Genomic DNA, 14,178 nt, shown 5'->3' on the forward strand with positions numbered 1-14,178 from the left:
ACACATCAACTATCATCTACTTCAGTTTTTGAAAATCACTTCATTAGTGACAAATTCTCAAATGTCATATTTGTAGAATCACAGAATCAGTCAGGGTTGGAAGGGACCACAAGGATCATCTAGTTCCACCCCCCCGCCATGGGCAGGGACACCCTACCCTAGAGCAGGCTGCCCACAGCCTCAGCCAGCCTGGCCTTAAACACCTCCAGCCATGAGGCCTCAACCACCTCCTTGGGCCACCCATTCCAGCCTCTCACCTCTCTCATGCTGTAGAACTTTCTCCTCACATCCAGTCTTAATCTCCCCACCTCCAGCTTTGCTCCATTCCCCCTAGTCCTGTCACTCCCTGATAGCCTGAAAAGTCCCTGCCCAGCGTTTTTGTAGGCCCCCTTCAGATACTGGAAGGCCACAAGAAGGTCACCTCAGAGCCTCCTCTTCTCCAGACTGAACATGCATTCATTTTTCAAAGCACCATTTCTTACAACCTGCTGACATGGTAGAAACCTACATATATTGGTCTGGATCACACTAACACATTAACAAAAATGGTGCAGTTTGAGAACAGCAATGTGCATTGTTTTATAAATGCAACTCACAATTTCTAAACCTCTTTTTGTGATGGCAACAGTGGAAGATGAGAAGGTAATAAAAAACAAATCACCTAACAGCTTCTCTGAACAGTTCTTGCATTTCAGAAGAAACCTAGGAAACTTCATTTTAGAGTAGTTTGAAATGGAAACTGTGAAACTGCAAGTTCAACAATGCTATCAGCAGGCCAGAACCATTTCAGCTTATATGCCCACCTAGCTCCAAGTTCAAAATAACTATAAAGATATATCCTAGCTTCCAATAGACTAAAAATCATTCTCCAACTCACACCACTCTGCTTTCCATTCTGGGTAGACCCTGTCTTAGAAACTGAGTGACATTACCCATATCAGATGATGATATGACACAGAATTCAGCAGCACCATACTGAAAATGTACTACGACATATCTATGCTTGCAGAACAGAAGGGCAGTGAATTGGAAGAGCTTCCCTTTATCAGCAACGATGAACTAAAGATTAATGCAATCTAGTGAATCAACAGTCTGGTAATGGGAAAGGATTAGAAGTTCTCTAGCCTTTACTGGATTTACAAATCAATCAAACCAAATGCTTATCTGTAGGGAATTAAAAACAGGGAGGGTGGGGAAAAGGAAAAAAAAAATCCAAACAAGAGAAAAATAACCCTCCACCAACAAAAAAAAACCACATTATTGCTGGCATTAATAACAATTAAGAAAGCAAGAAGCAACCTCTAGTCTGTTCATAATATCACCCTGAAACTTCAGTCAACTCATGGAGCACTCTGACAAGGTATTCTGATATTAATACTATTCCTGGAGTCAGTAATTATATGTACATGTGCATATATAAATCAGTACATCTGTCTTTTTCACTTTACAATAACATTTACTAGTGTTAAAAGCCAACCACTTATTTCTTGAAACACAGCATTCTCTAGCATTTTGCCCATAAACATGTATTCTGAGCTTCCCTGGTTAACCAATTTGACCTGTAGCTCTGGTTATTTGTTACCTGGTAATCTCATCATCTCCAAGCATTCCCTTGGGAATTGGTGAGTACCGCCCTGGTGATGCTGGGGGCAAGGTCTGTCCCAGGTAGGCAGAAGGAGTGATATGGTTATCCACTGGCTGAGAATAAGCTTCAAAGAGTGGGAGGAAAAAAAAAAAGCAAAGTATTAAGGCATTAAGAAATAAGAGCTGGAGGAACTAAAACAAAGCCTTGTCAGTACTACCTTCTAAAACCAAAATACACTCCTCCTAATGATACATTAAAAATATCACAGTTCTAAAATACTGTCTCACAGCTACACATCACCCAGTTTCCTCACACCAAGTCAGTGAGAAAACTTTTCAGTTGGACTGAGTTTCAAAAAACCCTTTTTTAGAAACAGCCACTCTGGACAGCTGAAGCCCGTGAGGACAGTCTGGTGCTTTATCTGTTTTTAAAGCTGTCTTTTAACTTGACTAAAATCAAGTAAGAATTTCCATTTCTTAACATGACTATGTCAAGAGCACCAGCAAAAAATACATCATTTAGTGTTACACCTCTTCCAAACTAACATGTTGCCTACCTCTTTCTTCTCAATGCTTTGAAGCATAGCACCCTAACATCTCCAGAACACATCAGAGGCCTTTTGATTACTAAGTCTGAAGAGAGATGGATGGTTCATTTCTTAGACACTGAGCAAAAGTATCTTTAACAGCACAGGGGCTGGTAGAGATGCTACTATGATGTGCTCAGCACACATGGGAACACAAAGACAGGATTTTTCCAACTCCTACTCTTCAAGATAAGAGCCATCGATTTACTGAGAGGAATAACCAACCTAGTGTAAAAAAACCTCAGTCGTGTGGCAAGGGTCAGCTGCCTTATTCACAGATACACAGAAAAGCACAGGGTTCAGTTTAACCTCTCCCATAACTGGCTGTGAATCCTGTGCACCCAGTTACCTGAACCACAACACACACATTACAGAAAACGTAGCATGTTAATGACTTCAGCTGATGGAAAATATTCCACAATTCCAGGAGAGCTGTTGTAATAAATAAAAGGGTGCACTGCATTTCCAAGCTAGGAACATCAATTTTCAGTGGCCATTCACCAGGCATAGTGTAACAGGAGACAGTGAGTGTGACTATCACCAAGTGGTAAGGGTTGGAAGGGACCTTTGGAAAACACCCAGCCCAACTGCCCTATATGTGTATATTCTACAACTGAAAATCCTTTTCCCAGTGTAGACGCTGCAGGCTTTGATTCTTACACATGGAAGGTGGAGACACTTCACAGACTGAACAGTATTAAAACTGCCAGACTCCCTTTGCTCTAATTCCCTTGCTATATCTCATCTGGTGCCTGGCCTTTGAGGACTGACACTAAACCCAAAGCTTTTTCACTGAATAGACATGACAGATTGCAGAAGTGATCTGCATGTTCTCCTTTTCCCCTTCCCCCTCTTTTAAACCACTAGCAGAACGTTTGTATCATATATAAACCTCATCAAGACTATTTTTCATATGGCTTGCTAAATAGCCAGCTTTCAAATCACTCAACCTGCGCTGGATTGGTTCTGTATTAATTCAGATTCCTATTAAACAAACCTCTGTGCAGTCAATACCACACGTGGAGTGTATGTATCACATCAACACTGTCTTATCCTGATCAATACTCTAATAAGGAGGCACTGAGCCAGACAGGGAATCACCTACAGTACCCTAATGCTTGGTGTAGAACATCTGGTATTATATCCGATTACCAGAGTGTTACTTTAAAGCTTTGCCACACTATTAGAGTTCTTTCAGTGTTTCAGCAAGCACTGAAATCCACCAGTATAAAAGCACTGGCTGATAAAATAAGTCTGTTACAGAGACACCAGCTTTCAGGAAGCTGCATGCCCTAGTCTGAGACTGAGCAGAACTCTGAATTCACAAAGCAGTTTCAGAATCTGAGTGCCAGAGGTAGTCTGTCCCCTTGTACAACACAAACAGAAGGAAGCTTCCTCAAGTTAGTTTCATCAGGTCTACAGCCAAGAGAACACTGCTTCTGCTAAAGCCAAATGATCAAAAGCATTCATATTTGATAATTCCTTAATAATCAGGCATTGTTCCAGACAAATAATCTTAAAGCCATTTTTAGAACAATTGTAACCCATGTCCACCGCATTTCAATCCTTACGCTCCCTGCAAGCATCCGAAGGCTGGAGACTCCACTTCTGCCCCTGGCACAGTATGGAGCTTCTAGGCACTGGTAACAGATTTGGACAGTTTACTGTCAATTGCCAGCCTTGTTTTTAGCCACACTGGAGTCCTGGCAAAGGACTGTCACAACGATTAGCAAACCACACCAGAGTATTTGGTTTTCAAGGGAAAATAAAGGGGGGGGGGGGGGGGGGGGAAGGTAGTTAGAGGCAACAATGCATTTCCAATGTCATTGTAACTCATTTTGTTAAAAGCAAGTGATAACTGAAAAAAGAAGGGCTACTTCTGTACACAAATATTTTGCTTTTCCTCAGAAACTGCATCACGATCAGAAGCAAACATACCATCTAACACATGTTCTTGCTTTTTAGGTTTCGTGTTCATTATTCCCATCACTAAAGCTCAGCTATGAAGCAATATAACAGTTAGTTACTTCAGACCTGTGGGCTGTTCTGTGTCAGCACTGGCTACATCATTTATTATGTTCACAGAATCACAGAAGGTTAGGGGTAGGAAGGGAGCTCAAAAGATCATCCTGTACAACACCCATGCCATGGCAGGATCACCTACATTAGATGACACAGGAACACATGCAGACAGGTCCTAAATATCTCCAGAGAGGGAGACTCCACAACTCTCCATGGCAGCCTGTTCCATTGCTACATCACCCTCACATTGAAAAAATTCCTTCTTATGTGTATATGGAACTGCCTGTACCTCAACTTTCACCCCTTGCCTCTTGTCCTGTCATTGGGCATCACTAAGCAGAGCCTGGATCCCTCCTCTGGGCACTCACCCTTCACACATTTGTAAACATTAATGAGGTCACCTCTCGGGTTCCTCTTCTACAAGCTAAAGAGCCTCAGCTCCCTCAGGCTCTCCTAATAAGGAATATGTTCCATTCCCTTAATCATCTTTGTGCGTCTGTGCTTGACCACGAGGTCCTTCTTGAGCTCAGGGGCCCAGAACTGGACACAATATTCCAGATGCAGCCTCAGCAGGGCAGAGTAGAGGGGAAGGAGAATCTCTCTCGACCTACTAACCAAGCCCTTCTAATACACACCAGAATGGCATTGGCATTCTTGGTCACCAGAGCATTGCTGGCTTATGGTCAACCTTCTATCCACTAGGAGCCCCTGGTCATTTTTCCCTTCACTGCTCTCCAGCAGGTCAGTCCCCAACCTACACTGATCCATGGGGTTGTCCCAGGTGCAAGACTCTTGTTGAACTTTATTAAATTTCTCTCTGCCCAGCTCTCCATCCAGCCTCTCTAAATGTCACTGAGTGGCAGCACAACCCTCTGGTGTGTCAGTCACTCCACCCAGTTTTGTGCTAGCAGCAAACCTGCTGACTGTTCTGGGGGCTCTCATTCAGGTCCTTAATGAATATATTGAACAGTACTGGTCCCAGTAGTGACCCCTGAAGGACTCTGCTGACTAACCCTCCAAAGAGACTCCATCCCATTGACCACAACTCTGACTTCTTCCCTTCAACCAGTTCTACATAAGCCACTTGCTTAGAAAAGACAGATCCTTTCTCTAGGCTGGTATTCTTAGCACTGTGGAAGCAAGGTGTAAAAAAGCTCTCTATGGAGCTCCTGCAAAAAAACCACATTCCTCCTCCTTTCCCAAAACTGTTTTAGCTGGAGATGACATCTGAAGAATATTCATGAGGAACATGACAGAAATAAAAGGCAAGCCATCACTTCCTGAATGCAACATCAAGCCTAAACTTCTGCTTTCAAGTAAATATTATTACTGATGTAAAGAATAAAGGAACTGTGGTTTGGCTGAAGAGAATTGCATGCATAAAAAGGACTTGCTTTGACAGGAAAAGTCAAAGAGCCTCAAGGGGCAATTCCATTTCCAAACCCACCCCTATTTATACCCTGTAAGGGATGATAAGGCATTGATGTCTCTGGTGAGGAAACTGCTGATTCTCAACGCCATGTGGAAACACTGCACCAACACCCAGAAAGAGAAACTGCTTTAAAATTGATTGGAGGTCAAAAGTGCATTATTAAAATCTCTCCAAAGGAGGCCTGTACAGGAAGCAAAGTCTCCAAAGCTCTGCAGACACTCTTCTGACTCTAATGCCCTACAATATGCACTGTACAAGTCACGTTGGTGCTTTAAAATCGAGAGTTCTAGGTGTTCTTAGCAGTATTTCAAGTGAATCACAGAATCAGTCAGGGTTGGAAGGGACCACAAGGATCAGCCAGTTCCAACCCCCTGCCATGGGCAGGGACACCCTACCCTAGAGCAGGCTGCCCACAGCCCCATCCAGCCTGGCCTTAAACACCTACAGCCACAGGGCCTCAACCACCTCCCTGGGCAACCCACTCCAGGCTCTCACCACTCTCATGCTGGAGAACTTCCTCCTCACGTCCAGTGTGAATCTCCTCACCTCCAACTTTGCTCCATTCCCCCTGGTCCTGTCACTCCCTGGTAGCCTGAAAAGTCCTTGCCCAGCTTTTTTGTAGGCCCCCTTCAGATACTGGAAGGCCACAAGAAGGTCACCTGGGAGCCTCCTCCTCTGCAGACTGAGCAGCCTGTCCTGCAGTCCAGTATACCCTGAAGTTCCTCTGCCTCTGTGGTTTGGAGAGGAAAAGGCGGGAAAATCCTGTTCCCCCGCCCCTGCCCTGCAGGCGTGAAGGGGGCAGCAAAGGGCCCTTCTGGCACGAGGGGTGCCCATGCAGTGCCCGCACTGCAATCGCGCTGGGGATGGGCTGTGCTCTTCGTGCCTAGGCAGTGGTAGCTTGGCTCTTTGTCTAGGAAGGGTATAAATATTGGGGTGCTGCCCGCCTTGGGGTTCCCGCCTTAGAGTTCATAGTATCACAGTATCATCAGGGTTGGAAGAGACCTCACAGATCATCAAGTCCAACCCTTTACCACAGAGCTCAAGGCCAGACCATGGCACCAAGTGCCACGTCCAATCCTGCCTTGAACAGCTCCAGGGACGGCGACTCCACCACCTCCCCGGGCAGCCCATTCCAGTGTCCAATGACTCTCTCAGGGAAGAACTTTCTCCTCACCTCAAGCCTAAATCTCCCCTGGCACAGCCTGAGGCTGTGTCCTCTCGTTCTGGTCCTGGCCACCTGAGAGAAGAGAGCAACCTCCTCCTGGCCACAACCTCCCCTCAGGTAGTTGTAGACAGCAATAAGGTCACCCCTGAGCCTCCTCTTCTCCAGGCTAACCAATCCCAGCTCCCTCAGCCTCTCCTCGTAGGGCTGTGCTCAAGGCCTCTCCCCAGCCTCGTCGCCCTTCTCTGGACACGCTCAAGCATCTCAACATCCCTCCTAAACTGGGGGGCCCAGAACTGAACACAGTACTCAAGGTGTGGTCTAACCAGTGCAGAGTACAGGGGCAGAATGACCTCCCTGCTCCTGCTGGCCACACCATTCCTGATGCAGGCCAGGATGCCACTGGCTCTCTTGGCCACCTGGGCACACTGCTGGCTCATGTTCAGGCGGGTATCAATCAGCACCCCCAGATCCCTCTCTGTCTGGCTGCTCTCCAGCCACTCCAACCCCAGCCTGTATCTCTGCATGGGGTTGCTGTGGCCAAAGTGCAGCACCCTGCACTTGGAGCTATTGAACGCCATCCCATTGGCCTCTGCCCATCTGTCCAGGTGGTCAAGGTCCCGCTGCAGAGCCCTTCTGCCTTCCAACTCAGTCACATCTGCCCCCAGCTTAGTGTCATCTGCAAACTTGCTGATGACTGACTCCATGCCCTCATCCAGATCATCTATGAAGATGTTAAAGAGGATGGGGCCCAGCACAGATCCCTGAGGGACTCCACTAGTGACAGCTGCCAGCTGGATGTTGGCACCATTCACCACCACTCTCTGGGTCCGTCCCTCCAGCCAGTTCCTAACCCAGCACAGAGTGTTGCCATCCAAGCCATGGGCTGACAGCTTAGCCAGCAGTTTGCTGTGGGGGAGTTCTCCCCTGCCTGGAGAGTTCCTGCAGAAAGGGTCCCCTGATGCTCCAAAGGACAAGCTCCTGAGGGACAGGACCACTTCTGCTTTGGATAGCTCCCCACCATAAGCACCCCCTTTATGCAGCTTGGTAGGCCTAACGAGCCTCGGAGGTCTTTTGAAAGAGAAGAAACAGACAGGCATCTGGCCCACCCCTTCTCTCACACAGCCTGGCTCACCTGTGAGTAAACTTTTGGCTCAGTCTGATCAATAATATGCTATGTTTAGTAGCTTAACCTTTTCCAACTCCTGACTTCCAAATTTACCTGTGGTATCCTTGTAAGATCTTCTCAATCAAACTGAATCTGCTACTTAAAACTAAACTAAATTTCTGTATATAGTTTTGGGGGTGGGTTTCAGGAAAATAAAATAATTATATTTTTAGATATATTCCTGACTCAACCACATTAATTCCCTGCCTCCACAACACAGCCCCAACTCTTTCAGTCTGTCCTCACAGCAGAGCTGTTCCAGCCCTCTGAGCATCCTTGTGGCCCTTCTCTGGACATGCTCCAGCATCTCCACATCCTTCTTGTAATAAGGGCTCCAGAACTGGATGCAGTAGTCCCGGTGGGGTCTCAGTAGAGCAGAGTAGAGGGGGAGAATCACCTCCCCCGACCTGCTGGCCACACACATCCTGATGCAGCCCAGGCTCTGCTTGGCCCCCCAGGCTGCAAGTGCACACTGCTGGCTCATGTTAAGCTTCTCGTCCACCAGCATCCCCCAAGTCCCTCTCCTCAAGGCTGCTTTCCAGCCACTCACTGCCCAGCCTATATTGGTACTTGGGATTGCCTTGACCCAGATGCAGGATCTTGCCCTTGGTCTTGTTGGACCTCATGAGGTTGGCTTGTGCCCACCTGTCCAGTTCCCTCTGGATGGATCCCTTCCCTCCAGCCTGTCTGCTGCACCACACAGCTTGGTGTCATCAGCAAACTTGCTGAGGGTGCACTCAATGCCTCTGTCCATGGCACCAACAAAGATGTTGAACAAGACTGGTCCCAGGACTGATTCCTGAAGCACTTTGCTTGTCACTGGCCTCCACTTGGATGTGGAGCCATTAACAGTCACTCTTTGGGTGCAACCATCAAGCCAGTTCTTTATCCATCTAGTGTTCCATCCATCAAACCCATGTTTCACCAGCTTGGAGACCAGGATGTGGTGTGGGACGCTGTCAAGGGTCTTGTTCAGGTCCAGGTAAGGGACATCAGTTGCTCACCTCACATCTACTAATGTTGTGACCTGTTCATAGAAGGCCACCAGGTTTGTCACACAGGACTTTCCTGTGAACAACTGTAAAAGCATTTATACCAACAAGTTACCAGACGTTTATCCCAGGAACCATTTAGTAACTAACATGTATATCTAGATTGCTGATGCAGTTGACATTCCCTACCAACATATGACAAATAGCTAGGACTATCAAACAAAGAAATCCATGTATCTGCCAATGGTGCTAGTCAGCTGGGTGTCACTGGTCCACAGCACCATAGCACCTACAGTGCTGCTGCTCCTCTGCATACAATGGACAGAGAGGGGCTTGCTGAATTTTCATGTTTCCTATAGAGAAAATAATTGGTTTTCAGTGTCTCACACTGGATGCTCACAGGAGAGCAGGACTGAAATGGCAGTGTGCTCAGGAAGAACAGTCTGTCATTAACTCTGTTCCTCTTGAGTCCAAAACTGAAAATCAGCAGATTAAAAACTGTTTAAATCAGCAGTCCACACTTCAAAGGTTAAAAATAAACACCTCACAGAACAACAGAAACTAGCACAGTAATCAAGTAGTGCAGACTTAAGGGCTGTGGTCAAGCTTTCATTGCCCACACACACACACACACACACACACACACACCAGTCTCTACAGCTACAGCACACATCCATGAGCTACTTTTTCCACATTGATTCCCTGCTAAATGCTGTGGTTTCAGACAGCCCCAGCTTTTTAACAACATTAACTCCTCCAAAGGCAGCCAGCAGCTGTGCATTCTCTCTGATGAAAATTAAATGACAGAGGTCAATTTTCAGCCCCTAGGTACACAATGTTAGTAGGACTTCTACTGTCCTTAGTAAATACTGCCATCCATCAGAACCTTACAAACCTCTTGATCCAACATCCCTTGGTTCAAAGGCAACAACCCCAAAGACATATCAAATTATTTAATTATCTATATGGATGCTGTCTTACTTCATCCCTTCATCCCTTCTCCTGCACCATCAAACCACCTTTTGTCTGGAGCTCTTACTATACAGGTTCTGAAAGAAAACAGACTTTACAGGAAACCTAGCCACTGAAATTTGTGGACCTGGTTCTTCAGTATGCTTAGCTCTGCATTTTAAGTTCTCATCAATTGAGAAATTGAGTGAGTCCTATAATTAAACTAGAACAGATCCTAAAATTAAAGCTTAAAGACAGCCAAATTTGGAATTTGATGTTTTCTGGACATTTTAGTGCACCACCACCTTCCAAGAAGTTAGCACAGAGAGCAATCTAACAATTTAACATCATTTCTAACATGTGGATTTAAAAGGTTCAGCAGTGAAAGGAATTGCACATATTACTTCTCCTTTATGATGGGCTTGAACTTCTGACAACCTGGATGAAAGAATTCTGATGGGCAGAAATAAAAAGGAGGATCATGAATGAATGGGTAAAGAAGACTGATAACTGCTTCAATGTTGACTTACAGTCCAGGTGATTCCTAGAAATCACTTCTTCATTATCTGTCATTTGGGAAAAGCTCTTCAGAGCACCTAACCTAAAGGTCCTGTGACAGGTATTGATCTGCTAAATGCAGCAACATTTTTGCAAATCTCATCTGAGATAAGCACAGATGTGCACATGAACCTTGACATGGTGGCCCTGAAAGCATCAGCTTCTAGAGTACTATGTACACCCCCTTTTGGGTATGAGTTCAATCTAATGGAGCAGCTGATTACCGACAGTGGGAGCTTTCTAGCTGCAAAGTTAAAACACTTCAAGGAGATTGCTATCTCCCTTGGAATTTTCCAATGTAAATATGAGAATACTGAGGGGCACTGGAAAAGCTTTTGTCCCTCCCTGTACTAGAAAAAAAAGCATGGAGCATCTTAGTCATATGCAGCTGTTTCTTACAAGTGAAAGATGTAAGAAAAGATTCAACTGATTTCCCTAAGTCATCAAACACCTGAAGCAAGACCTTTGGATTTATTTTGTGTGTAAATCTCAAGCAGCAGTCTCTCTGTGGCAGCTGCACTTTGAACAACAGAGAGAGACAAGCCTAAGAAGCCTTTGGTAGGCAAGGCTTTCCTGCTGCAAGGAAAAGCAGACAAGTGAAGCTTCAAAGACCCAGTGCTTTGCAGTACAGCGTTCTTTGGTTAACTCTCAACAAAAAGTCTAACAGAAACAGCATTTTAAACAACAAAAAATAACTTCAGACAGCACTGAAGGTTAAAACTGCAACTAAACACAATGAAAAGCAGAAAGGCTGCTCAGAAGTACAGACACTCGAGCTCACAAACCTGGTGAAAGGATAGAAGATAGACACCTGGAATCTAGGAAATCTCCTGTGATATTTCCAAAAGGCTTCAGCAGGAAGGGAAAGGCTCCCAAAAGAAGGTGCTGGAGCTTGAGAGACATGATACCTTGGAAGACTGTTTAGTCAGTTCTCAGTGGATAGATGTGCCACTTCACACAAAGGACAGGGTACTGGACTGCACAGAAAGCCACTGTCTCTCAAGTCCTACTTACAGGGACAGCAGCCAGATGGAAAGAATCTTATAAGGAAAGACAGTAAAGGGCCAAAAGCAGGCCTACATGTGTGGCCAAGGTATGTCCTCTCCTCCTCCCAGTCCAGCTTATGATAACAGAGGGAAGCAGAACAAAAAAATTAAGTCAGAATATCACTGCCTTCTACCTGATAGATCATTGGTTTTACTCAGTTCACAGGACACTGAACACCTACACAGTGCATTATGTTGCTCTCCACAGCCTTCAGGAGAACAAGGCCCATGTTCTCCTTGTACTCACCAGCAAGCCACCAGAAATCATTAGGACTAGGCCACATCAGCCATAGAAACCCACTAAGAGCCCTTCACTGATATTATTCTCTTCAGCACATTATTTTTATCAGTTTTCTTATATCAACTTTTCTCACAGTATAATTTTAAAACGCTTGAAGCTCTTTGAACAATAAAAATGGATTAAATTAAAACTCTCAAGGAGAAAATAATTAAATCTCAAAGATAAGCTCAACTTACAGTTTGTGATGTCAGGAGGGGCATAACTGTCATTCATGAACATGCTGGTGGGTTTTGCAACTTTTAGATAAACAAAGTCAGATGTGTTTTTTAAGGCAGTCACTGCTTCTTCATGAGTAACTTCTTCTAGGCAAACACTGTTCACCTGAAGAGGAAAAAAACCCACAATTTTTCAACAGAGAAAACTCTGTATTTTCACAGGACAATTCCCTCACAATATCAATTGTTTTCACTCCATCAAATTGAACCACAAATTAAATCATGCCCTTACTGGGCTTAAAAGCAAATGACCTCAAGAAATTACAAAAATAAAGCAGCTCTTACTTACAGCTAAAAGTTTGTCTCCAATCTGAAGTTTGCCATCTTTATGAGCTGCCCCACCCTCAATGATTTTGGTTACATAGATGCTGTTGTCTCCAGGTATATGCTGATTTCCTACACCACCAGCAATACTGAAGCCAAGACCTGCTTGAAAATAAAATCATTGCTCAAGAAACCTTTCCACATTTATTAGATCCAAATTATCAGAGAAATAATGATGCTACTTGTATCATACATACAGAGAGAGAACAACTATTAGGTTGTAACTGAAGTAATACTGAAAGTCTAAGTGAAGTCCGTGACTTTTCCTAAGCCTTTGGGAAAGTAACATTTACAGAGAAGCTAAAATCATTTCCTTCATGCCTTCTGAAAGCAGCACACAGCAGAGCTACAGAATCATTACTGATACTTTAAGAACAATCATCCAACATTTACCCACACAGAAATGAAATCATACTTTCTCTAAATACCTTTTCATCTCCTTTCTAGACAGTTGAATGCAAAACTCCACCAAATGTATTTTTAAATTGGTAAATACTGTCAGAGATAAACATTTTTATCATTAGAAAGAAAAATATGCCTCCCACAGCTGCAAGACACAGGCAAATATTTATTGGCATCTGTCCTGGTAGGGCATAAATCCTGCCAGGCTGGTTTAACCCTTGCTCTCCTCCTCCCGTTGTGGGTGTGGGAAGTCGAGTAGATGAGCAAACAACAGAAGGTTTGGCCCCAGCAAAGCCTTGAGGGCTAGGGGCTTAGCACCACATGTTAGGTGTCTTATGCTGCCCCTCAATCTGCCTTTGTGGTCATACAAGGCACAAAGCTTTGAATTCATTGGCCAGAACAGTGATGCTAGTGCCTATTGGCCAGTTTAATTTTCAAAATGATGTATTTTATGGGGGGTGATTTAGAAACCACCTTTCTGCACTGACCCTTCACCAGCAGCAGCATCTCATTCATGGCTCCTTAACTGGGAATTGTGGGCACTTGTTTGCAACTAGCACTAGCAGCTCAGCAGCAGCAACTCAGTTCTTCTCTCCTTCTCTCTGCCTGGAATATTTTGTATTTTACCCTAAGATCATTATCGTGAGTTTTGGAAGTGTTTTTGTACAGGAAACTTACTCAGGGACCAAAGAGTCGTGAGTACATCTGCTGGAGTTCATGCTAAGACTCCATAAGCAGAGTTAGAATTTTACTGTTTTCATGTCCCTATTTTTCCAAGTTCTGATTGTTTAAACTCTTTAAGTCTGTGTTTATAAATGCCCTCTGTGCAACTATTTCCTGTCAACCACAAATCCAAAGAATCTCTGGGATTTCCCCCAGTTTTTAAAATATTAATAATAACAATTAATATTAATACTGAAATATTCATAGTTCATAACAGCTTATTAATTTCTACCACAGCATCTGAGAATTCATTATCTCTCATGATTCTGCATTTCCCAGAACCTTATACGCAAAGCACTATTTCACCTCACACAGAAATCCTTTGTTAACTCTACCTCTTCCTGTGAAAGAGAAGCTTTACATCACCCTACATACCTTTAGGGCCTTTCACAAGTTTGATTTCCACTATTTTTTCTGTGACTGGTTTTCTTCTTTTGACATACAATCGTACAATTGATCCTGCTTCTTTCAATGCTTCCACTGCTTTGCTGTGTGTCACATCACGAACATCCACCTCATTTACTCGTAGAATACAATCATTAACCCTAGAGAGAACAGTGATCACTCAGCTGATGGGTTACAGAGGAGCAGACACGTTAGAAGCCTAATACATTACCTGCAATACACTAAATAGCTGGTACATAAAGATACATGAATCTCATTTCAAAATCATGTTAAGGCAAGACAATGCTCTAAAAATTAAGTATTAGT

The 14,178-nt window shown here is 44.3% G+C and overlaps 1 protein-coding gene across 34 annotated transcripts in view; it reads right to left on the reverse strand.

Annotated features, from left to right (window-relative positions):
- The window catches only part of DLG1 (discs large MAGUK scaffold protein 1), a 196,023-nt gene that overhangs the window by 51,701 nt on the left and 130,144 nt on the right, over window positions 1-14,178 (reverse strand). For 19 of the 34 annotated variants that reach the window (XM_064152850.1, XM_064152854.1, XM_064152859.1 and 16 more), the window contains 4 exons: window positions 13,843-14,012; window positions 12,308-12,444; window positions 11,980-12,124; window positions 1,583-1,709 (listed from right to left, as the gene is read on the reverse strand). In XM_064152850.1, coding sequence (XP_064008920.1) covers window positions 1,583-1,709; window positions 11,980-12,124; window positions 12,308-12,444; window positions 13,843-14,012 — 579 coding nt within the window. Of the gene's footprint in view, window positions 1-1,582; window positions 1,710-11,979; window positions 12,125-12,307; window positions 12,448-13,842; window positions 14,013-14,178 lie in introns of all 34 variants that reach the window. The other 15 variants (XM_064152849.1, XM_064152853.1, XM_064152857.1 and 12 more) reach the window with 1 other exon arrangement.

This window comes from Pogoniulus pusillus, chromosome 13 (assembly GCF_015220805.1).
Source record: "Pogoniulus pusillus isolate bPogPus1 chromosome 13, bPogPus1.pri, whole genome shotgun sequence".
Lineage (NCBI taxonomy): Eukaryota > Metazoa > Chordata > Aves > Piciformes > Lybiidae > Pogoniulus > Pogoniulus pusillus.